This window comes from Haliotis rubra, unplaced genomic scaffold (assembly GCF_003918875.1).
Source record: "Haliotis rubra isolate DU_JTF1 unplaced genomic scaffold, ASM391887v1 Scf595, whole genome shotgun sequence".
Lineage (NCBI taxonomy): Eukaryota > Metazoa > Mollusca > Gastropoda > Lepetellida > Haliotidae > Haliotis > Haliotis rubra.
In genome coordinates this window covers 239657-266370 of record NW_025767296.1, presented here as the reverse complement: position 1 = coordinate 266370, position 26714 = coordinate 239657, and the positions used below count along the sequence as shown (strand labels likewise).

Sequence of the window (26714 nt, the reverse complement as noted above, 5' to 3'; positions counted from 1 at the left end):
AAAGGGGAAAACAGCTGTGAAGATTTTATGAATGAATCACTGAAAATCAATGATGACACCAGGTGCTCGGGAAAAGGGTAAGTATGTCCTGCCCTACGGTTAGCACCCGCCATTCACAACATTTGTCCCAAAACGGAATTATTTTTTGCCTGACGCTGCACAGCAATACTACTGCCATACCACTGTAGCCTGTACACACACCCGACAATCATGTCATCAATAAACCGGAAAATCCAGTTAGCTAATTTTGAATTACGACTGATGTATACAAGTACAGAGATTCCGATGGTAAATACAGAATATGGGAAAGAGAATTGTTTTACAACACAGTGAGGTCACTTGTAATGTCTCAGACCATTCATTTCGTTTGTGGTTTATTCAGCACACGAAAATATGCCAGTGAGCTTATGATGAATCTCGGGGCATTCAGTCCAACCCAGCAGAAACATCGACCCAGATTAATTAAATATAGTGAGGCAGTGCAAAAAGAATACCCAATGAAGTAGGACCACAGCCAAGGCCTATATGGATTTCCAGTTGAAAACTGATTAAGACAATACAGAGTGGATGGGTTCAAGGACTGACAGGAAGATCAAACTATGCACACGTTTACATCAGAATGACATTAAGGATATCTTAATCTATTCTGTGATAACTAGTGGTTGCTCTATTTGAATATTCATGGGTAATGAACACAAGGAAAAGACCTGAAGAAGAATTATAGTAAATAACATAAGCCTAACTCTGATTGTTGTTTCAACCGCTATTGAAACAACATTATCAGCATTTGTTCTCTGCCTTACCTAATCCACCACAGACATTAATTAAATTACTCAATCCAATTTTGGAGAGATGCATCTGGGATGGAAACACTAAACGAAATTAGAACACAACAGTTTGTATTAACAACGTTGACACTGACATGATACACCCAAAACTGATATACTGAAAAGACCTATTTCAGTATTCCTTTGTATATGTTCATGACGGTTAACACCATTGGGGCGGGGTACCTTTTCGCGAACACCTGATCTCATGGCTGTTTGTTAGTGATTCATACACACATGCTCATGATAAAGTCACAATTGTACAATGGACTTTTGGTGGAGGACGCGGGAGTCGATTTAATGCAACGTTGCATTAGTTCATTCGAACTTTATTATGTAATATTGTAACCTAAATACGTAATTTTGGGGGAATCAATTATATGATAGCTTCCCTGAGGGCTGATAGTTAGTATTATTGAGAGAAATGCATTATCTATTTTTAGAGAAGTGTGGTGATATAGTGCCTTTAAACGACTCCAGCAGCTTTTGCTGATGGGCGTGTGTCCAGACAGTAAAAGCCCACAATGTGGACTAGCGACTGCTTAGTTCTTGATATTGCTATGTAACATTCTGGGACAAAAAGTTTACAAACATTTTGCAAAAGTTTTCAGATTTCAGGGAACTTAAAGAAATCCTTTTAATACAATTTCATCCAGGTTGTTCAATTTTAGGAACGTGTTGCAGAACGCGGAATTCAGGATGTAAAATCCACTGTTAAGAGTCATTGTACATCAAAAATCCCAGGGGACTTCTACATTGTTGACAATAACAACCTTCGTCAGCTATTTAAATATGGACAGCCTCAAGTGTTTCATATTTAGATCTATGCATTAAGATTCAGAGTGACAAAAAGCTGTACGACAAAAGGGATACTTGCAAAAACAACCCAGTGTTTCCGAGTTGACAGATTAATTTAATCAAGAAATCCATACACGAATGGTTTCAGTATGAAACGAACAAACAACAAAGAAATAACACATGTTCGTGTTTCATGAGAAAACATAAACGATATAGAAATGCCAAGAAATATTATCTTTACTTATTTTGGAGTTTGTACAAACGATGCTACATTAATTGACTATTAGTGTATAATCATTGATGGACCTATTTACTCAAAGAAAGAACAATTGAAAATGAAAACGAACAACTCATGAATCTTTTCTCTTCTTAAGGAGTTAATACATATTGTGCGCTTTTATCTATGATGTTCTGTGAAATGATTGAGGAATGACTCTACGGTATACTACAACACACGTCTTGATGTACCCTACACATCTTTCTGACTTTGCAGTACTGTTAGACTTCTATTAATACTTTTAGATGCTAACGGTATATTTATATCTCATAGGTACATATAAGCTGCGTATCTGCGTAAAGTACGCAAATCTGTATGTGAAAACTCAATTTCTATTCAGTCTATTGCGCACAAGTACGCTTGAATTTTTGTAAATGATCAATAAATGTGATCTTACATGCGTGCACACAAAATGTCAAATCTTAGCCTGCGTACCGGTGGATAGATAAAATAACTGAAGTATACTGAGAGGTTCTATTTTAGGACATGAACTTGACAACTTGCAGTCTTTCTTATCGTTTCTCATATTACCGATTAAATATAAATAACAAACATTAACATTTAAACGTTACTATATTTTCAAATTTATGGAAAATGGCAAAATACCCAATTGAGTTTGAGTGAGGTGAAGACAATTTATTTGGTTACTCAAAGAAACATTTGGATACCCAGTTGAGATAAACACAAGTGAGTACACAACTCAATGACCCAACAAGTTATCTGTAGCTCTGTATCTCGAGTATCCAATACAGAACCTGATTGTGAAAATGATAAAGGATACAAACATAGCTGAAAGATGTATCCCAAATGTATTCCAAATAGAAAATAGCACTGGAAGGTTGAAAGAAAAACATCAGGACCAAAGATCATGGCTTAACCAATACAAACCAGTACGTGCCCTGTGTATATGCCTTGTTCACAACGCTAATGTGATGAATTAAAACTAATATGTAACAAATACAGATCCTGATCTTAGCTTTATTGAGGCTGAAAAAACCCACATGTATTCAAACTAAGCTATCAAACTTTTGTCAGTAATCAGTCTTGCAATAGTGTGAGGAGGACCCATTAGACTGGCTGGATTCGTTATTCGATGGTTATCCTCATGTTTGTTGCCATCAAATCGTCTACCAGTTGCTGATTCTATTACGAGCTTTTCTTCCTCTACATTTGTCCAAGAGGAAGAGGGTGATGAACACCAGGAATTCCGCGATCTCTGCGACTGTCAGCATGCTGGCTCCGAGACACAGGCCCATCTGACCCCCGATATTGGCTGCAACAACAACACCATTGCCTGAACATCTACATCGACATAAGGAACTCCACAATATCATGACGACGCTCCATTCCTATCTGCATACCACAAGCCTTTCTTACAGGGGGCTATATTGGGAAAAAATCTTGGCTCCCGATCCACAAAAGGTTCGTAGCGCTACGTCATTCGTAAGCCTATGATAAACTATAGAGTTACGACAGGTCGTAACGTTACGAACGCTTTGTGGATCTTGACCCTGATCTATTTTCAACGTGGAGCTATGCACCATGTGGAGTTAATACGAAAAAATATCCTGGATATACACTCTCTTTATAGCCTTTCTTTCTGACTCTTCCCGACTCTTCCCGTAAAGAACCGAGTTAGAATTGATCTTCAGCAACCCATGCTTGTCACAAGAAGGGACTAACGGGATAGGGTTGTCAGGCTCGCTGACTTGTCAACACATGTCATCGTATTTCCAATGCCCACGATGTTGATAGCTGGATTGTCTGGTCCAGATTCGATTATCACTCGATTTCTAGTGAAATACACGGATATTCTCGCTATAAAGCAATACCATACGGGTAAGAGATATGACACTTACAAAACAGCGAGGCCGCCGTGTATTGAGGTTGCTGTGTGATGGTTGTCACCATCATCTGGTCGTAGAACACTCTCAGCACCACGAAGTTCTCTCTGAATCAAAGACATCATGAAGTATTTGTCCATCTACTACCCAGTAGGATGGGAGTAATACCGCCGCCATTTTGAAAATTTACAAGTGCGTCTTTTGTGCTTTCGGTCCATCTCATCAACCTTTTTCTTTTCTGAACATTTCATGAAGGACTTTCCACTGTGCTACATATTCCCATTAAAACATACAGAATTACATTTTATGAAAACATTATGTTGCTGGATTTACGACTGTTACTGAGGATTCGATGCCCTGAATGTTGTTTCAAACGAATAGAAGACAAAAACATTGGTTTGAGACACACATGTATCATATTTTCTTCGCATATTGTTGCTTATGATTTTTTGTTAAGAAAGGAGAGATTAGATCAAGTTCCTCAAAGCAACCTTGGTGATAGTAAGCCAGTGTGAAAGTATGGGAGTTCTGGTCACCCAAGGGCTGAGATCGCTCTCTGGAACGAGGCCTTCGTCATACGGAAGTCTTACGTCATGGCTTCTTTGTCCTGTGCCCCTCTGGTCTTCAGGAGGTGGTTGACCCAGACCTTTGCTGGGAATGAGCTAGAGGACACCTGGGCAGTGTAACTGTCAAACCTGCACTCGCCGACACATCCACATTCCTCCAGGAAGTTAGCTTTGCTGGACTCTGCATCTGAAAAGAAACGACAAAACCCGTTCCACATCTATACTTTAAGACATCTTTGGAAAGCAGAGTCGTTTGTACAATTCTGATTATACCAGGAGTATCTGTTGACGCCACATTCATCAGTATTACAGCTGTATCCAGCATCCAGCAATGATGACACAGTGTAACACGTTTTTAATATTTTCAAATATACCACAATAGAAGAGGTCTCACCTCATTGTAAGAGACTTTTTCGTTATCAGTAAATTCCTGGACCCGTATACTCACCAAGAATGATCTTGTAACAACTACCCTCTTTCGTCAACGAACACAAAGGACCACCCCCTGCAATATAAATAAGTAAATATGATTGCTATGTAACCTTTTCTAAGGCGTGTTGATGCCTGGACATGCTAATATGATGATTGGTGGGTTGGGTTTGGGATGTGGGGGCGGATCATGGTTTTGAGGCAATGGTAAAGTCGGTAATAATGAGAACGCCTGTGGGTGTGGTCGTGTTACTGATTGTGTGTGATACGGGTTATGGCATTGTAGGGGCGATGGGGTAACCTACAGGTCAAAGTGTTCCCTTGTCAATCCGTAGACCATATCTGGTACTTGCATTTAATTTTTGTCTTGTCTTTTCGGTTTCAATCAAAACTCTTTTGTGTACAGGTTTCTTGGAGACATTGCTTAAAGCTGGAAGTCGACGAGAAACTCTATATCATATATTGTCGTAGAGTACAATTCATGCATTTTGTGGTCGTGGTCGTGGTGGTTATAATGACGACGGTTGTTATGGTGATAGTTATAATTTTGGTGTGATGGAATCCTGGAAGGGACATTATCGCCTTGTAAACTGAGTAAAAAAGTGTTAATATGCGCGACAATGCGATCTATATTTCGGACATTTTAACGCCTTTTTGACAATTCACTTTGGGTGACAATGGGACACCGCGACATTATGGCCCTGAAAAGTGTGTTATTGTTGCCTTTTCGCAGAATAAAACAGATATTATTCAAAGAGTGACAACGCAACATAGCGACAAGGTCAGACATGAAGATGGTCAAAATGGAACGTTGTCGGATTGACTCGCTTTTGTTAATTTTGACTTTTTTTGCTTGTTTTTGGGAGGCAAAGAGGCAAAACGGTAATGTCCCTTCTAGGGTTCCATACAATATGCATGGAAACTAACGTCTCTTAACATCATGGCTGACTAACACAGTATTACTAAAATTCTTTGAAACATTTTTCCTTCCATTACTTCTTGTTTGTTTGGTTTGTTGTTTTACGCCGCACTCAGCAATATTCAAGCTAGGTGGCGGCAGTCTGTAAATAATCGAACCCGGACCAGACAGCCCCGTGATCAACAGCATGAGCATCGAGCTGCGCAAATGGGAACCGATGAGATGTGTCAACCAAGTCAGCGAGTCTGACCACCCGATCCGGTTAGTAGCCTCTTACGACAAGCATGGGTTGCTGAAGACGGGTCCCTTCACGGGTCACTACCATTACTATCACGAGGTAGAAAGAAACAAATTAATTATTGTTTAACTACTGAATTCCTTTGAATGAAAATTACTGAAATATACGGGTCACGAAACCGTGTTGAAAATGAGTTTATAAGTAACTTACGTGGATCAGAAGGTCCGACACATCCACACTGGTCGAAGGCCTTGGTCTGAACACACTCCATGACGCAATGGTTAAAGGTGTAAGGGGAGTAGTACTTGAGAGGATTCACAAACTCGGGACTAGTTGTGTCCACACAGTCCGAGTGACCAAACGCCATGTAGGGAAGTGGTTGGTAGATATACTACGAACAAAGCTACACGTTATTTGTCTTTACTACGGAATCACCTTATTGAAATGTAGGGCCTAATTGCACAAGCTATGATTAGCTTACACAGATAATAAACTAGTGCTCAAAAGAAATGTGTTTGACCAAACTTGAAAAGCATACAGAAAAGAAAAGCATACAGAAACATCTGTATAATTTCAATAGAGTATTCAATTCTACGGCAAATGTACACAATTTCATTTCAAACAAAGTCGCAAGTACCGTTTGACTGACACTGAAAGACACGTGGCACCATAGTCTTAACCCTTACACAAATCAACAAGGCGGTTTGTTCTGCAAAAATATCATCACATGATGAATCAGTAGTGAGTGTGTCCACCATATGCTTCAATACACGCCAAAACACGTCAACGCAGTGATGCCGTAAGACTACGAGTGAGTGAGTGAGTTAATATTTAACGTCACATCGGCAATATTTCAGCCATACCGTCGTAAGACTACGAATGACGTTAGGCGTGATCCATTGCCATCCTGAAGGAGACTATGTTCGGGTGCAGCCGAAGGTTCCGGCAATGACGGTGTGGTAAGCTCCTTGATGGGCTTTTTCCGACACACACTCTCCCTCTCTCGATCAATCGACGTTTGGGCAATTCGTTGACATGTTTCCGGAAAGGGTGAATCTGGATTAGTATGTTTTATCACATCTAAGTTCAACACAACCATGTTTGACTGAATATTCATACGTACTGACCTCATATTTCTGCATGGAGACATATGTGGAGAAGCCGGATGCCGCCATCACAATGGTGGAGCCAGCGTCTGGGTGGACAGATGGATTATGGAGAAATACCTGCATGTACACATAACATTTTCTTACAGTCCATTATATATGGTGATGTTCAGATATACATTGCCTTCATCACACAAAAGACATCAAAGCATAATACTCATATGAATACACATTGCAATCAATATGACAAAACCTCTGATTATAAATCACCATATAGCAAATTATATTCAGATCATTATTTTGTTTGTTTGAATATTTCGACTCTCCAAGCGCACTATATATTGATTTTAGATATGCACGTGCTACGATCAAACGCGTGCATCACCCCTCAAATTCAAGGGATTGTTCTTACCACTCGATAACTTGATTTCGTTGTTGATAAACAAATATGCGATAAGCAGATAACTGCCAACTGCTCAAGCACTGAGGCGTGTCACTGAAGTCCATTGCAAGAAATGATGGTTGTCATCCATCGACTATCAGCCGATTGGTCAGAAACCATCAGCAAACTAATAATGACGTTGAGTACCGTCAACGTTCAGGTCGATCCGAAGGAGTTTACAACCCTTTTCAGAATCAAAAGCGCTCATCCACTCATGCCAAATGATTACATTTATCCAACAGAACAGTGGAGGCAGACGACCTCATAAGGCGTCCATGAGCACAGAACAGCACGACTAGCTTGGTGTCAATCTCGACGTCACTTGAATTTAAGATCAAGGGGTAGGTACCAATGATCAGGCGGAAGTCGATTTCTTTTGTTCGTGTCTGATGGCCGAGCTCGTGGTTGGGGCTGCTAATAAACTGCATATGTTGAATGTCTTGGAACAGGTCCAGTTGGGCGGGGTTTCATTGATGGTCTCACATGTCTGTAAACGTGACCTTGTGACAATCAGACGCACCCATGGCGTGCACGATAAGGGACAGGTCCAGAGAAACAGCTGACCAGGGGAGTACCGGAACGTTCTGCTGTCTTAGGAAATCTGTCCCAACACGAGCCACATGTGGATGTGAATTATCTTGCTGAAGCGTGAAGTTACGTCTCTGCCCTTGATTACCAGATTGCAATTGACAATGACAGATGTGATGCTTCCCCATACCATAACGCTCACGACACCAAACTGTCAACGTTGCACAACGCACGCGTCTGCATACCGTTCACCTCACCGTCTGTACACCCTTGCCCTGCCATCTAAGCTGTCCAGATGAAATCTCGACTCGTCAATGAAGAAATCACCACCCCAGTGAACACCTTGTCTCCTGTACCGTAGATGTTGTCTGCACCAGCGAAAACGTGCCTGTTGGTGATGTTGGAGCAAAATTGGACGTATTGCAGGCCATCGGGGCTGGATGTTCTGCTACCACAGTCCTGGAACTGATTGGACGTAAGCCAGTAATGGCCCGAGCAGTACAACTGTCAGCCTGAAATCGATTCCTTGGCTGGGTCAGCTGAATCGGGTTGTCTTGCTGACAGGACGCGTTCATTTTTTGGCCATTGCAGTCAATGGCCACGGCGCGGAGACGCTGATTTTCTCTAAGACGTAGCATGTTTAGGTTGAAATTAACGTCTTTTCCACAACATTCAGAGGCAACAAGGGAGTAAGTTAATTGTGCACAAAGTGCACGTGCCACGCGCGATACATTTCATGCACAGTGCTTTGCTACATGTTTATTTAGGATTACTTTTTAACAACTTTGATGTTTTTTTTCAATTTTATGATATGCACAGTTACCTTTTCCGTTAGTATATTATCAAGAAATTATTTCCTCGATATTCACAGAAAGTATTTGAGACAAGTAGAATTAATACCATGTGGATTCACAAAAACAAAAAGAATTTGCTTACATTTTTACAATCTCAGAAAAAGACGGCGTTCCGTTCTGTCAAAACATTTTTTTTTCAAAGTTGTATACCACTATGACAAACGTGAGGATCCAATACCTCCGTGAACCAAGGGGCATGCATAAATAAACCTGGTGAACACAGACATACCTACATATCTATCTTCAGAGGTTCAGGACAATTTGTCAAAAATTAAAGCAAATGTCATTTGAAGTTTACCGAGAAAGCAACATGTGAAGTGCTGGACTTTTCCATTGTTAACATCTTTGTAAAAGAATCAAGAATGGAACGCACTACCTCAACATAATCAATGAGGAGAAGGATCAGCATGGAATTGCAGTTGGCGCAGGTTACACCCGACACTGACATTGTACTCAGTTATTCATACTTCTTGAGGACTATCTGCCAGAATTTTTAAAACGTCAGGACTTGTTAACGTCAATTGACCAAAGATATCATCATTACAAAATGACTCATTTCTTTCGATGTTCGCTTCTCTGAATACAGTACGGATTTTCGTATTTTTTCGTTAAGATTTGCCATTTGATTATTCCTTGGATCCAGTTGATCAAGATAGTATGAGCTAGATAGATGAGCTTTTCATGTCCACATTAAGCGTTCACTCTAAATGAAGGTCAAGATCAATAATGTAGAATAATATGCGGTTGTACAGCACAAACTAATTTAAGCACTAAATACTAAATACTGATGACAGCATCACCATTGCATTATATATTAAATCATACGAAGCGTTCAGATGGTGACTTTTGGATCTATTTGAAGCCCTTACTCAGGTATTTAGAGAAGGTGTGATTTACCCTAATCCCTGCTGCCATGTTTGCTGTAAATGTGTAATGGTTCTGATTGATATTCAGCAAGACCATGAGGTTCTTGGAGTCACCCGCCTTCTTCACTCGGGCAATTTCGCTGTCATTGAAGTTGAAGGTATGGCACAATCCCTCAGACGTGAAAATAGGTCGGAACTTGCTCATGCAATCAAACTGTACACCACCAAAGACACATGACATCAGCATTTCGGCTCCATCCATAGACATATTCCTCCACCATTCTAAAGACAATTGTTTCTGAAATACATCCGAAACAGGAACTAAGCTTTCATTCACCAATCCCAAAGATCTGTTGAAGAAATAGGTCTCCATTTCTGGATAAACGTCAAGACGGGTTTTGTTGAGGGTGCATCTGTTGCAGATGGTGACGGCGGGGAAGTCGATGAAGGGCACCATTCTGGGTGTGAACTTGGTGATGGTGGGATAGCTGTAGTAGTCTCCAATCTGATCGACAAGGTTATACACGAGGAAGGCCGTAGTTGAACACAATGCTATCATCCAAATCGACCTGTCAAAGTAAGATGACTATAATGAGCATTATTAGATTGTCACACACATCTAACAGACAAGAACTGCATATGTACAGGGGCTTTTACAGTGTAAGTCAATGTGGAGTTAATAAACCAATGGTTGATACTATGACCATTTACCAATGAATTTTGGTAGTTAATAAAGCAAAGTCTTACTACAACACGGTGCCCTGTGACTATTAAATACCCAATGCTCATTCCAATTTATTCCTTACAACCCTGGAGACAAATAAACCCAGGAGACCACGGTAACATGACAGAGGGTTGATTGTTGTTTTCGAAGTCACCTACCAATTGAACGAAATCTTGGGTAACCCTAGATTCCCATTCCCATAAAGAACCCAAGCGATCTTCACAACACAATATTCTTTTTTTTATCTTTGGTCTTCAATTGAAGAACCGCAAAAGCCACAGCTCTGAGATCGATACTGTGGGCGATTCTTTTGTGTTCAACGACGCTAGTTAAATAGATCTTATTACACAAGCATATAGCATCGTGCAGCTAACCTTCCTGGTTAAGGTAAGTCCCTAAGAGTTGCTTAAATGCATCAGATGAACGTGGTGACTTTGGAACCACGTTTCGCTGGGCCCTGGTGGCTTGCGGGACCTGTTGGCTTGGGGGACCTGTTACAATAATAGTTGCTTTCCTTGCATACATTTGATAATTCAAGTCGTGGTTAGATAGATTTGGTGTTAAATAACACAAACACACACACACACACACACGTGTTAAGCACATCTACACCTACCCTCGGATGCTAAAGGGGTTGACTGAAGGAGGTTTAATCTTATCAACACCATGAAGGCCTGTAGAATCTCTGAATTCGATCCACAGATCTTTCAGTCTATACTTTGGCGAACGCCGGTCTGCGTCAAACGTCAGAGCCTCTGTCTTCTCACCCACATTCATTGTTTCTGTGGACGAAGTTTATTTCATATTAAGATTAATCCTGGTGATCTGAACAATAAAATACAGAAATGTTCGTTGTTAATTTGGCTCCAAATGTGTTACATTTGCCATATTCAAACCGGATGGCCTTCACCCTCACTCACTGACACAAGAAGGTAAACACCGGGGCTCCGTTGAACACAGCTTTCTTAGCGCTAAGATGATCGTAACTACTATACTTTAACATAGGCTTACGGTAGTCTTAGCGCTAAAATATGTTTGTGCAACGGGGCCCGGGTGTGAATTTCAAACCATCGAAAATAACGAATTTATTAACCTTTAGAATTTCAGGTGACAAATTCCGAAGTATTGAGGAACATAATGGAACGGTGTGGTACACAAAGCGTTTCGTCATGATTGTTGTCGCAGACGAAGGGACAGAACTTGGGACTTGTTATTTCAAATAGAACCGCTGTTTAGGATATATCTTAAGGCCAATCTATTCCCACTTCGCAGATGTTGATCACTGGATTGCCTGGTCCAGACTCGATTATTTACAGACGGCCGCCATATAGCTGGAATATTGCTGAGTGCGGCGTAAAACTAAACTCATGCACTCACTCACTTCACAGAAAAAAATAGAATAGTATCCAACCTTTGATAAATAATATTTGCTGAATTTTGCAAGTGTGTTGGATTTCAATGCCAAACTTCGCAAACTGACAAGGGCGTCCCGCTGGAACAGGGTGAGATGACTTCATGCTATCCGTGAAACTTACAAATACGATTACATATACATTGGCTATTAATAGTCTACACAAAGTCATCTGATTTATCTGAAGAGAATACTAAATAACACTGATAACTAAGAACATAGAAAGAACTTTAAGTTTTTGAATTGTTAATGATAATTGCAGTTTTCCGTCAGTGATGTGGCATGGAAAACGTTTGATGTGTTCAATCTTTCCCCTTCAAGGGACGCATACTTACATGGTTGCAATATGGGATAATTCAAGAAATGTTTAAAACGCATTTACGCAATTCAGTATCCATATCTGTAACCAAGAGAGTGAAACAACATTTAAAACATCTTTGGCAACAGATGTTATTAACAATGACTATTGTGAATACACTACGAACAGTTTTCGTGACAACGAATAATTGTATGAAGTATCTAGTCTATTCTATTTTCTATATGTTCTCCTGGATGGGTGATATAAGAGGAATTGATGTGAGTCTTACACCATATTCTAACACTACACAACACTTTAGATAATAAACCGATATGTCATATTAACATAGTGTGTGAGTACCAGACCAGTATTTACTTACCCTCTATATATATGACATTATACTATCAACGGTTACGTACATATACAACTAGAATTTGTCGTTCTGAACAGTGTATACGTAATTCTGAGTATATATGTGAGTAAGAGGAAAGGAATGTCTTCTATTTGAGTATCATAATACTATCAATTTTATATATGATATATAAATATAAAAATATAGACTCTGACTTTCTTATGTTAATACATAGATATTACCTTCTCTTGGATATTTTCAGTTCCTTCTTTCCTGTGCACAGAAACGTCAGCACCCTTCAGCTGTGTATGTTCCATTGAGGCTGATGCTGTCTGATAAGACTTACCCAACAACCATGTGTAAATAAGACGTTGATGTACCCGCGTGAATATATTCATCAATAACAATGTTCCAAGCCTGGTCCCAAATCTGTCAATGCCTCTGTCTTTATACACAGAACACAAAATGTAAATTTAAATTGTGACGATCTCAGAAATGCACATACAAAGTGTTTTATTTCCAATGGGTATACTGAGTACAGATAACCATTATTCGTCCACAAAGGCTCTGTTGGACTGAAGGGTGTGTTTGTCATTGGCTGGTAGATCCTTGTCCCAATGCGTGATAGCTTTCCTTGTCTGCTTCTGCATATCAATGAGTCTCTGGTTGAATGACGTTTTCACAGTTACTTGATGCATACAAGATTCAGAAGGTCCTCTGATAATGTCTGCAGAAACAGATTCCACGGGGCGTCAGATGCAAACGAAGGATGACAAAAACCAGCATCACGTGAAGATGTTGAACATTCACATCCATCATCGGATGTCTTACAGATGTTTTCCTTGTTGTTTGGGTTTTAAAATCCCCTCATATCAGCGTCGAGTGCCAATTGTCTGGTATCATTTCTTGATGTGACTGATTTTGTGACGGTGGTCGTTAGATTTCTCATTATGTACTTTTCCATTTCGTGCAATCCATTGCGTTCCGCTTTAAAGGAGATTGATTTCACGTTGTTATGACGAACATCGATGAATTATTTAGATTATTTGCTGTGAAATGAATATTAATTAGAGTCAATTGTGTCTCTGATTTGGTCGGACGCATGTTATGGTGTTAACAATGTGCACCAGTCCCGGTCTGTTTGAAAGTGTTTTGTTAATGTTTTCACATGGTTGCATGTAAACATACACTGCATTAACATCTGAAGCGTGAAAGTCCCCACGTATTTTGTGGACTTTGTCGTATTTGGATTGGTGATGTTAGCAAGGATTGCCGTATTTGTATGGATGGTGTTAGGAAGCATTGCCGTATTTGTATGGATTGTGTTAGGAAGCAATGCCGTATTTGTATGTATGGTGTTAGGAAGCATTGCCGTATTTGTATGGATGGTGTTAGGAAGCAATGCCGTATTTGTATAGATGGTGTTATGAAGCATTGCCGTATTTGTATGGATGGTGTTAGGAAGCAATGCCGTATTTGTATGGATGGTGTTAGGAAGCAATGCCGTATTTGTATGGATGGTGTTAGGAAGTGTATTTGTATGGATTGTCTTAGAAAGCAATGCGGTATTTGTATGGATGGTGTTAGGAAGCAATGCCGTATTTGTATGGATGGTGTTAGGAAGCAATGCCGTATTTGTATGGATGGTGTTAGGAAGCAATGCCGTATTTGTATGGATGGTGTTAGGAAGCATTGCCGTATTTGTATGGATGGTGTTAGGAAGCAATGCCGTATTTGTATGGATGGTGTTAGGAAGCAATGCCGTATTTGTATGGATGGTGTTAGGAAGCAATGCCGTATTTGTATGGATTGTGTTAGGAAGCAATGCCGTATTTGTATGGATGGTGTTAGGAAGCAATGCCGTATTTGTATCAGTGATGTTAGCAAGCATTTTCGTTTTTGGAAGGGTGATGTTAGCAAGCATAGTCCCATCTGTATCGGTGATGTTTGCAAGTATTGTTTTATTTGCATGGGTGATGTTAGCAAGCATAGTCCCATCTGTATCGGTGATGTTAGCAAGCATTTTCGTATTTCTATAGGTGATGTTAGCAAGTATTTCTATGAGTGATATTACGAGTATTGTCGTATTTGTATGGGTGATGTTAGCACGCATGGACGTATTTGTATGGATGATGTTAGCATGAATTGTCGTATTTATATGGTTGATGTCAGCAAGCATGGCCGTATTTGTATGGGTGATATTAGCAAGCATTGCCGTATCTCTGTGGGTGTAGCTGGCGAGCATTGCCATATTTTTGTACGTGGTGTTAGAAATATGTCCCGTGGGCCACGGTGCTTGTTGAATGTTGGTAAGGGTCTTTCGGCGTGATGATGGTCATTAAAGGAATCTTATTGAGTTAAACATTGTATTCAAGTCGCTAACACCAAACTGCAACCATACCACACAGTTTGTCAGTATCAATATATGTCAATATGTAAATCAATGTCAAGTGTTCATTGTGATTTACGTCTTTCAACAATTCCACCTGCGAAGATCCGGGTCCGAATTGATCTGCAGCATCCCATGCTTGTTGTAAGATGAGACAAACGGGATCGGATGGTCAAGTCTGTTTGGTTGATGCATGCCATGCGTAGATCGATGTTCATTCTGTCAATCACTAGATGTGCTGGTTCAGACTTGATTATTTTTCAGATCGCAGTCATAAACCTTGAATATTGCTGAGCACGGCGTTAAATCATACATAAACACTCAACATTTCTAAAGAACAATCACCAAGCTATATACGCAGATACCGTTTTGAGGGATACGACATCAAGCATGGCTGAAATCTAACAGTATGCGCATAATGAAGCAATATGAAATTCCATAAAGAAACGAATAAATATCAGCAGGAAAACACACATTATATTAAACACTATTCGGAATTAAAAATGAACATCACTCTCAATGTTCTCTGTACACAGACCCGTAAAGATCCGGGTTAGAATGAGCCTTCAGTAACCCATGCTTGTCGTATGAGGCGACTAACGGGATCGGGTGGTCAGGCTCGCTGACTTGGTTGACACATGTCATCGGTTCCCAATTGCGCAGATCGATGCTCATGCTGTTGATCACGGAATTGTCTGGTCCAGACTCGATTATTTACAGACCGCCGCCATATAGCTGGAATATTGCTGAGTGCGGCGTAAAACTAAACTCACTCACTAACTCACTGTACACAGTGATTGGGTAACCCTTCCTGGATTTCATTTTCTAGATGAACGGACAGAGGAATAGAGTTATTGGCATCTTTGCATGAAGTTTGTACAACACGTGTCTGGATGTGTCGTGACAGAAACGTTGCCCGTCATTGACAGAGCACAGCGATATATGCTACTAAGAATTGCAACTGAATGCACTTCTGCAACTTCAGGGACAAAGATGTCGTTTGACGCCATGTTTTGGATGATATCTAATGACCAGAGGGGCGGTGGGTTAGCCTAGTGGTTAGAGCGTTAAGCCTCGTTAGAGAAGAAAACCATTGTCCACTTAGAGTGGCCAGCCAGTCAGTGGACATCGGACGTATTCAAAACACGCGACTGAGCAGGAAATTGACCTTCACGACGCCCACTCTGCAGGAAGTCGGCCATCCTCATATGTTCATAAAACATAACTTCAAGCAATACTCCTTTGACTTATTCAACGGGTGCACTCTGTTTACCTTTCAAGTGATGATCCTTTGTAGACCTTGAGTAGTACAACAGAACAAACATGAGAAAGGCGAAAACTAAATTTTAAGAATGATAAATATATGATATTTGATTTTCAAAACGACACACACCACTCCTACCATCTTTATACATTTGTAGAGTTTCATGAAAAGCAAATTGGCACCAGAAATAAAACCGACCCTCATAATTCTAACAATATCTAAGGCCGATCAATAGCTGAATGTGTTCATATAAAGTTGCACAAAGTTAAAAAGAAGCATTTACATGTTATTTTCTCGAAACGAATCATTATACAACAAGGACATGGAAAAGTCACCAGTTTATATTGCAGTTGTTTCTCGTTGTGTCGAATTCATGGGTAACTTTATTTCTCTACGTCGGTTTTCAAACTGAATAAAATATTGTTACACGTGCGCCTCGAAAAGGGCGATATTTAAATAAATTATGGAACTTTTCGATAATGGTGCTGTAGAATTCGATCGATTTAAAAGAAATTCCTTAGGAACCAACACGGAGCAGAAGCGTATTCTTTGGTTTCTAGTCTGTGGAACCAACATCCATTAACATTTGCATACAATTGTGTGTACAACATTGCATCATGGATGTTAAACAAGGCATAAAATATTTCTGGACATGAAAAGAAATATCCTGAGGAAGCACTCATTGTCAATCAGTTGTTGGTGTAACTCTCCGTGCTGGACTTCTGTGCGATCGATCTCCGCCATCCAAAACTTAAAACTTTAATATTGTTTAATTATCGATCTCTGATTTCAGAACATTGGACGTTTGAAATACTTAGTAGTTCAAATACTCTTCCTCTACACCTCAACACATCAGGTCCTCCTTGTAAGAAATGTAAGTTATGAGGTTAAACTCCGAGAGGTAAAACCAGATGTTCGCCTGTTGTTTTGAGGTGAACAAGTAACTAGATTTTGCATGTGTTCATGCAACCACCTGTAGTACACTCACCGTTTCACGATTTTGGAAAGGATGACATAAGTCAATCAAGTCAGCGAGCCTGACCAATTGATCCCGTTAGCTGCCTCTTACGACAAGCATGTGAAACCGGGAACCAATTCTAACTCCTCAGCTTAAAAGGAAGGAAGTACACTAAATAGACGTCAGTCACGACCATTCACACAAGAGGCATTCTCACATAAACGAGGATATAATGTATTCTCGTCCTTCAGAACTATAGAATGATAATCCTCATTCTTTGCAGGGGCCTTCTTGGAATTGTCATTGAGGCATTGTTCATCACTTGGTCGAGGACATTATTTGACATGGAGCCCTTGCTATTTGCACTGTTTGTCACTTTTGTTTGCTTAACGCATTATTCTAGCTATAAATACATATTTGAGTCTGGAAAGTCCAATGATTGAAAGCAAGACCATCGATCCAATCAACTGAGATACGATGACATATGTCAACCGAGTCAAAGATCCAGACCACCCGACACCATTCGTCGCCTCTTTAACATGGCCAATTCCAACCAGAATTTTCTAGGGTCCTTAATTGCAATGTCTACCAGAAGGGTGAAGACATTACATACTGGCGGCAGTCCTATCTACCAGTTGTTGATTCTGTTACGAGTTCTTCTTCCTGTACACTTGTCCCAGAGGAAGAGGATGATGAACACCAGGAGCTCCGTGACCTCCGCAACTGTCAGGATGCTGGCTCCGAGACACAATCCTATCTGGCCCCCGATATTAGCTGAAACAACCACACAATTTCCTGAACATCTACATGGATATAATGAATGGAATCATTCATCATATCATCACGGCCACCCGGTTCTTGTCTGCAAACCACAAGACATTGTAACACGGCGCTATTCATCTGCCAGCAAAACAACTCTTCCTCAAGAAGTTTTGCTTTCAAATATGGATGTAGATATTGGATATGCACATATTGAATATGCACATAAATAACATAATACAAATCACTCAATCTCTGACTTATTGCACTGGAAAGAGCATTGACAGCCGCAGCGTCTTCAGATGGACAGATAGGTTGCATTACAATGGCATGTGGGACACTGCACGATTAACTGCAGATGGTGGAGAGGTAGACTTTATGAGAATGACATGTGGAGCACTGAATTGGGAAAACCTTTAAATACAATTGTGTTTCCAGTGTTGAGACTTTTCATTTGATACACATTGCAGATTTTAATGTGCTTCAAAAAAAGTAATTGTTTACCTGATTTCATTTTTCCCCAAATCAATTTGTTCCGACTCGGTTGTGCGAGTATGTTTGCGTTTTTACCGCTTTGAACCTTATTCCCAGCTAACAATTTCAAAATTGCCACAGTGTAGTCACAACGTTACGCTTTCATTATTACAATGTTATTCTGTGGACTCCGATTAACGTTGTACAACCTTTGTGGTCTGACGTTGTGGTACGTCATTTCTACGTTGCCATAAGGTAACGTTATTTCTATTTAACGTTAATAGATGAATAGCTTTCCCAGTAGTAAGCAGTACATATGAAACAAAGCAGAAATGCATTTCAATGTTTATTCGTCAATTTCCATCGTTTTTGTCGTGTATTTTCTGAAGCTGTAGCTGAATCGTGAAAAAAAGAATCTCAAAATGAAACGTTTTACAGAAAACTGTCCTGACACCACGTTATAAGAAACGTTGCTATAACGTGTGGAGCCGAAAGCATATCGTTTTCTCAACGTAAAATTGCAACGCCGTTATCACGTTGTGACATAACGTTATAATTTTAATGACGTAATATTAACGTTTGTGTCATGACTTTACCAATCTACAACCTTCCCACAACGTTGGGAAACGTTGCTGGGTTTCAGTTCGAAGAACATAGAAAAACATTATTCTGACCTGGCTTGGATCTTGCCACGCTTGCACAGATGAATAATATCGAGAAATGTTGGAAACGGACTAATGCTAATATCATTACGTTAATCCTGGAAACGCAATCCACTTACAAAACAGTGAGGCCGCTGTATATTGAGGTTGCTGTGTTGTGGACTTCAACATAATAAAGTCGTAGAACACTCTCAACTCCAGAAAGTTGTTCCTGAATAACAGCAAATACAGGCAATGACACTTAAGTGAAAACCGCGAATTTACACATGGCATGATAACGGACTCACGAGCATAACCGATGCTATAGTCTGTTTGCAGTGAAAACGTACCGGTGAATTTCACTTTAAATAAAAAAGTAAATCAAATAAAGTGAAATAAAGATTGCTATTGCGAATTTTACCTTGCCAATTGAACATTTGAATCTCAGAATTTTATTCAAATTAGGATAAAAGTTGTTTAACAAACGATCATAGATTCAAATCGCTATTATTAGTTTGTATTACGAGGGGGTAAGCGCAGCAGATGGAACAGTGAAACCAATGCACGTGCTGTACGTGATGAGCGTTAACTTAGACCAGCCCTACTTGTTCTCGGTGTTTCATCTAATGTGCATTCCCCCCTTGTCTCAAATGTCTCCGTCGTCTCACATTATATCAGTGTGAAGGTCATATTTCCATCTTTAATATCTAGCCTACATGAAGTCTACATGTATGTGTTTGACAAGCGATGCTGCTACATGAATGTTCTTATCCATCACTTAGTTGCTATTAAGACTGTTATTGTATCATAAACTGTCATTGAATTTTGTCAACCACACAATAGTGGCACTGTTGTCGTAATTATTTTGGTGTCATTTGCACTGATTTGTAATCTGGTAAATTTCATCATGCACTTTTAATGGCATGTGTTGGTTTCCCATTGCGTAGGGCTTTATTCGCACACTGTTTGAATCAATTTTGAGGTCGCAACATAACAGTACTTATAAGCAGCGACCCTGGCATATAAGGGACGTAACTGAGACAAAGATGGCAATGTACCAACCTTGAAACCTCACGCATAAGTGTATATCAGATGCAGTTAATGGTTTTGAAACATATCAAAGATGATAAATTTGTGTTTTGGCAATTGGACAAAGCGGAACGCTCACACCATAGTCTCCTTGTCCCGGGTCTGTGTGGTGTTGAGGACGTTGTTGGTCCAGATGTTTGCTGGGAAGGAGCTGGAGGACACCTGGGCGGAGTACCTTTCTAGAGCGCACTCTCCGACACAACCACATTCTTCTACGAAGGTACCGTTCTTTGACATTTTCCCTTGGTAAACAAGTAAACTTTGAGGTTTGATTACAAACTGTAATCAAAATAGTTTTACACTTCTAAGGAAACGTTCCATTTAATCTGTCATTCTATAATTTAACGCACATATTGTCTTTTATCACATTTGTAAAACAGTTGTAAGGTCTGGGTGTTCCCTGTCACAGAAACAACCTTTATAGGAAAATCAGTAAATGAGATACAAATCAAATCTATTTGTCACTCTTGCGAGTACATTAAGCATAAAGATATAACTGTGATTACAAAGCGTATTTTCAAATATATCAAAACAATTTAATTCAGAAACATTAATGAGTTATAAACAATATTCCATAAACATACGCAGTTGATATTGAGCCGAAAATAGATGTCATGGAAGACATGCTCCTCCTACTATGCTGTTCTGCCCAGAAAATAGTTTATGGCCATTGTCAACGAGAGATTACCAATCAAAAGAGGTGGTTATGGAAAGAAACTAAAACATATTATAATCATCTTTGTATTTTCAAAATATATATGGATGTACTTGAAGATTTGCAATCTCAGAAAGCAAAGAGGTTTGTTCTGGCGCCCCCAAAATCTCTTCTAGACTATATTTCAGTATCTCACACGACCAGCTGTGGAAAGGAAAACTGTATTTCTTGATCCAAAGCGTGGTAACAATAGACGCATGTCGATCTTTATCTTCAAAGGTTCAGCACAATTTGCCAAAACAGAAAGTATATTTTATATGTTTACTGAGAATACGTAAAATGTCGGATGCATTATTTTTTAGGAAAGAATGACCTATATATTTTAAAATTACCTTCATTACTTGAATCTGTTTTTAATCTTAAAGAAATTTTGGGAACAGATCTTTCCCATCGACCCCAAACTCTCCTCATCAAGAACATCAAAGAATATCGTTACACGTAAATGGTAGTGATACTTACTGACAAAGGCAGTGTAACAGCTGTGCTGTTCCACCAGAGAGCATATGCGACCATCCTCTGCAACAAATATCAAACATTTGTACTTACTTTCTTCTGTTCCAGTAGTGCATGACCTAAGACCTTAGATATTCCAGGACAGATTATGCCTGTAGTACACCACCTCGTCACAGGAGCCTTTGCTGGTCCTTTATAATTAACAATTGGTACAGTTTGAGCAGGCACAGTATCCGCGAAAGCTCATGTCAAAGGAAATGACTTGTCTTTGACCTTTAGCTTAACGGAAAGGATGTATGGGTGTTTAGATACGTGTTACTGATGCAGTTGATGTTGTTGGTGTCTACAATGCTGTTAGTGATGCTGTGAGATAATAGTGAAGTGTAGTGATGTGTGTCTAAGATTCGTCTTCGCTTTTGGAAACGTATTAGTCTAAAATAATTATAATAATCGAAACAAGGTTAAAGCCACCAATACTTTTGCTGTGTCAGTCCTTTCCTATTCCTTTGGAGTAGTTGGTGGTTGGCAAAACAAGACACCCAGAGTCTTGACCGCCTGACCAGAAGGATTATGTCTGATAACAGAGCCCACCACCCTCGGTCCTTCTTAATCGTTTATATATGCCAATCAGTTTGGGAGGTCGGGGTTTGATTAATGTGGAGGCTCTTCATGGTACAATTTTATTGTGCACTTTTGCACATATCTATTTATCGGATGATCCTCTGGTGATGCATGCCAAGACTCACGATGAAAGCAAGAAAGCAAGGTTGTTGGACAGAATCTGAAATTTGAGGTTGATTTTGTTGATGGTGATGTACTGCTGGACGGTACAGCGATGGGAGTAAACCAGGTGAAGTCCTTCACCAAGTCTGCCCAGAGTCGGTCATTTGTGGAGAAGCTCTCTGAGCAACCATTGCATCGTGTGTACATACAGAAGAGCAAACCAACCGACTCCTTCGCCTGGATGAAGTCGGCTGGTCTTAAAAGTGAAACAGAGGGCTTTCATTTTGCTGTTCAGGACCAGTTAATTCCCACTCGCAATTGCCTAAATGTGATTCTAAAAGAAAATATTGACATGAAATGTCGATTGTGTAATGAATTTACAGAGACTGTCCAACACCTTGTCAGTGAATGCCCTTCCTTGGCAGAAACAGCATATCTTAAAAGACTTGATGGACAGGCTCGCTGCTTCTACTACTGTCTTCGCCATGCCTTTGGCTTTGACTCCGAGGTCCATCCATGGTACGACCCTGAAAATGTCCAGGGCGTCATGGAAAATGATGCTTTTAAAGTTCGATGGAATAGGCCCATATACAGCCTTAGAAGAATTCCAGCCAACAAACCTGATCTTGTCCTTTTTGATGAATTTATTTATATCACTGTTGACAGCAACGTGATTGGCAAGATTCGGGAAAAGCATGCTAAATATGCGGACCTCGCCTTTGAAATGTCTCGCTTACATCCCAAGGACACTGTCGTCAGAGTCCCCATTGTTCTCTGTGCCCTTGGTTTGATCATATGCATACATGTGTACATCGTCTATGAAAGATGTAAACGTCATCTTCGTATGTAAGCATCATCGACATAAGATGTAAGCATCAACTTCGTTCTTGTAAGCATCATCGACATAAGATGTAAGCATCAAATTTGTTCTTGTGATGTAAGCATCATCGACATAAGATGTAAGCATCAACTTTGTTCTTGTAAACATCATCGACATAAGAGGTAAGCATCAACTTCGTTCTTGTAACATCAACTTCGTTCTTGTAAGCATCATCGACATAAGATGTAAGCATCAACTTCGTTCTTGTAAGCATCATCGACATAAGAGGTAAGCATCAACTTCGTTCTTGTAAGCATCATCGACATAAGATGTAAGCATCAAATTTGTTGATGTAAGCATCATCGACATAAGATGTAAGCATCAACTTTGTTCTTGTAAACATCATCGACATAAGAGGTAAGCATCAACTTCGTTCTTGTAAGCATCATCGACATAAGATGTAAGCATCAACATAAGATGTAAGCATCAACTTTGTTCTTGTAAACATCATCGACATAAGAGGTAAGCATCAACTTCGTTCTTGTAAGCATCATCGACATAAGATGTAAGCATCAACTTTGTTCATGTAAACATCATCTACTCAGATGAAAGTATCTTCTACATTCGTGCAAGCATCATCTACGTTGATGAATGTATCTTCTACCTAGAGATAAACATAATTTGAAATGTGGCACTAATACATTTCCATATTGTCTGATGTTTCAAGTTATTAGATGTTTTCTATACTTTCTCCTCATGCATATGTAACAGATGAGCTCCAAACTTACGTGGATCTGATGGGCCGACACATCCACACTCATTGAAAGCCTTGACTCGGACACACTCCATGAAGCAATGGTCGTAAGAGAAGGGGGAGTAGTACTTGAGAGGATTCACAAAGTTGGGATTGGTTGTGTCTATACATTCCCCACTACCAAATGCCTTGTAGGGGCTGGGCAGGAACATAAACTGCAAAGCCAGGACAAAACTTAGCAGTGTGTCCCTTAAACATACCAAAATAATAATAGGAAACATTCACAAATGGAATCATTAAGTGTCTTTGGAGAAAACGGCATTACTAGACAGAAGTATAAAATGAGTTACAAATAAATCTGATATAAAATGTAAAGGCTGTTTAAAAGACAGTTTGCTTGCTGCACTCAGCAGTATTAAAGTTATAGGGCGACGGTCTGTAAATAATCGCGGGGGTGCACACACTTGAGAAAGTGGGGCGCACACTTCATTTTCCCGAGAGTTTTAATGGACCTTTAACAGACTTTCAGGACAATACGTAGTTTAAAAAACTTTATGGATCCGCCTCAGGAAAATTGCTGAGTACGGCGTTAAACAACAAACAATCAATCAAACCCCTGTTCACCTCAGCTATGTTTCCACGTTTGTCAGCATCGAAACTTGTGGAATTCATCAAAGTGGTAAAAGTCAGATAACACGATTACTTCGGGCTTTTCTCCCACATTAAACAGACACACCGTAATAAGATGGAATACTGTACCAAGCGGCGATGAAATTCCAACCCACTCATTCAGTTACTATTTATTCTTGTATATTCAGATACACCCACCTCCTCTTTTCGCAAGGCAACGTATGTTGAGAATCCGGGTGAGGCCATCACGACGGTGGGGCTAGCGTCTGGGTGTAGTCGAGGATTGTGAAGCAGCACCTGAAAATATATACAGGACCTTATACATATCACCTGTATATTTTACACTGTGGTCTATCCCGTGAAGATCAGGGTTAGAATTGGTCATCAGCAATCAATATTTGTCTTAACTGTCAACTAACAGAACTGGTTGATGCATGTCGTATTCCAAATGCTTAGCTCGATGCTGATGATGTCAATCACTGGATTGTCTGGTTCAGACTCGGTAATCTAAAGACCGCTATCATGTGGTTGGAATATATATTAGTACTGTGTTAAACAAACAAACAACAAACAAAACAGTGATCTACATATACACTTATTTCCTCATACCCCAAAACCATCAAAGACTTAAGTGATTTTCACAGCAACGCTACAACAGTATACATGTATGTATGCATGTCCACCTAAATTAGGTTATGGTTAATGATTTTGGATGGCATGTACTTATGTTGTATATAAAATGTATAAGTTTGTGTCAAGACTTCACTATATTACAGGTTGCCTTCATCCCCCATCTTTTAGAAACAGTGTTTTAAGTCGCGTTATTTTAACCGTAATCAACACGTGAAGGTGTGGGTTAAAATTGATCTTCAGCAACCCATGCCAGTCATGGGAGGCGACCGCCGAGATCGGGTGGCCATTCTCTCTGACTTGGTTGACACATGTCATCGCATCCCAATTGCGTATGTCGGTGCTCGTGATGTTGATCACTGGATTGTCTGGTCCAGACTCGATTATTTACAGAATACCGTCATATAGCTGGAATATTGCTAATTGCGGCGTTAAATAACAAACAAACAAACAAACAAACTGACAAACAAATTAACCGTACTCTGTTTACCTTTATCCCCGCAGCCATGTTAGCCCTGTATGTGTAGTCGTTCTGGTTGATGTTGAAAATGAGGACGAGGTTAGCATCGTCACCTGCCGTCCACGCTTTGACAATTTCAGTGTCATTGAAGTTGAAGGTATGGCACAATCCCTTAGTGGTAAAAACAGGTCTGAACCTGCTCATGCAGTCAAAATCTACACCACCATAGGAACAGGTCACGAACATTTCGTCTCCGTCCATGGAAACATTCCTCCACCATTCTAACGACAATGGTTTGAGAAACAAATCTGAAGTTGGTTCAGAAAATGACAGATTTCTGATCAGTTCTTGAGAAGTATTAAAGAAATACTTTTCCACCTCAGGGTAAACATCAAGACGAGTTTTGTTGAGGGTGCATCTGTTGCAGATGGTGACAGCGGGAAACTCCACGAAGGACGTCATTTTGGTCGTTACCTTGGTGACACTGGGATAACTGTAATATAGCTCCAACTCATCGATAAGGTTGTAGATGAGAAAGGTGGTAGTTGAACAGATAGCAAACAACCACAGGAGCCTGTTGAAGCAAATGATAGTGATTTATATTCACAATGGTGTGTGTATATATCAGGAAACTCTATCTAGGGACTGAGGTGAGTAAGATTAGTTTTACGCCTCTTTCAGCAATATTGCAGCAACATCACGTCGGGGGACACCAGAAATGGGCTTCACACATTGTACCCATGTGGGGATTCGAACACGGGTCTTCGGCGTGACGAGCCAACGCTTTAACCACTAGGCTACCCCACCGCCCCTTATTCAGTACCATAGACACCATAGGCTTCACACATTGTACCCGCGTTGAGAATCGAACCCGGATTTCCGGCGTGACAAGCGAACGATGTAACCACTTGGCTACCCAACCGCCACTCGTACATGAGGACGTGTTACCTGTACCCAGTTAACATTTCGTGAAACCAAATGTTTTGTGGTTCTACTTACAATACGCCTGATTTGTGATGGATGTCGAGATATAACTCGTCTCTCATAAAACAATGTATTCTTAGGTATGCTTGCATATAATTTGGAATGACATTGTCCTACTTGTTTCCATGTGTTTCAAAAACATTTCTGTAATGGAACGCACCAAAAGTTGAAAACTCACCACCATCTGAGATTTCGTTTACTCATGTTTGTTGCATGCATTTAATGCGAATCGCTTCACATTTTATATTCAGTATTCAGTCGGTCAACCCTCACGCCGGACCAAGTCAGTCGATACACATCAGATGTTTATTTACAGGAACGAGCACACCTACCCACGAATGCTAAATGGCTTGACCGAAGGAGCTTTAATCTTGTCCACTGCATGAAGGCCTGTAGAGTGACAAAATTCATCCCACAGATCTTTAAGTCCATACTTTGTTGACTGCTTATCTGTTGTGCCAGTGTCCGCCATCTTTACGTCCACACGCATTG

General features: G+C 40.1%; 2 protein-coding genes and 1 long non-coding RNA gene across 3 annotated transcripts; all 3 read right to left on the bottom strand.

Annotated features, from left to right (window-relative positions):
• Positions 1–2487: 2487 nt before the first annotated feature.
• On the bottom strand, positions 2488–21931 carry LOC124255161. Its single transcript, XR_006892632.1, has 3 exons — positions 21921–21931; positions 18998–19008; positions 2488–2630 (listed from the first exon to the last, which is right to left on the bottom strand). It is a non-coding gene; the product is annotated as an uncharacterized LOC124255161 (long non-coding RNA).
• Positions 3015–13315, bottom strand: LOC124255159 (acid-sensing ion channel 1A-like). Its single transcript, XM_046688995.1, has 10 exons — positions 12722–13315; positions 12165–12229; positions 11035–11200; positions 9726–10263; positions 7026–7124; positions 6109–6289; positions 4761–4817; positions 4337–4499; positions 3762–3853; positions 3015–3175 (listed from the first exon to the last, which is right to left on the bottom strand). The coding sequence occupies exons 3-10, from the start codon at positions 11193–11195 to the stop codon at positions 3030–3032; spliced, it is 1437 nt and encodes a 478-aa protein (XP_046544951.1). The 5' UTR covers positions 11196–11200; positions 12165–12229; positions 12722–13315; the 3' UTR covers positions 3015–3029.
• Positions 21932–23505: 1574 nt separating the features above from the next.
• LOC124255155 (acid-sensing ion channel 4-A-like) lies at positions 23506–25700 on the bottom strand. Its single transcript, XM_046688991.1, has 3 exons — positions 25269–25700; positions 24347–24445; positions 23506–23733 (listed from the first exon to the last, which is right to left on the bottom strand). Exons 1-3 carry the CDS (start codon positions 25698–25700, stop codon positions 23506–23508), a joined length of 759 nt encoding a protein of 252 aa, XP_046544947.1.
• Between the last annotated feature and the right edge of the window lie 1014 nt (positions 25701–26714).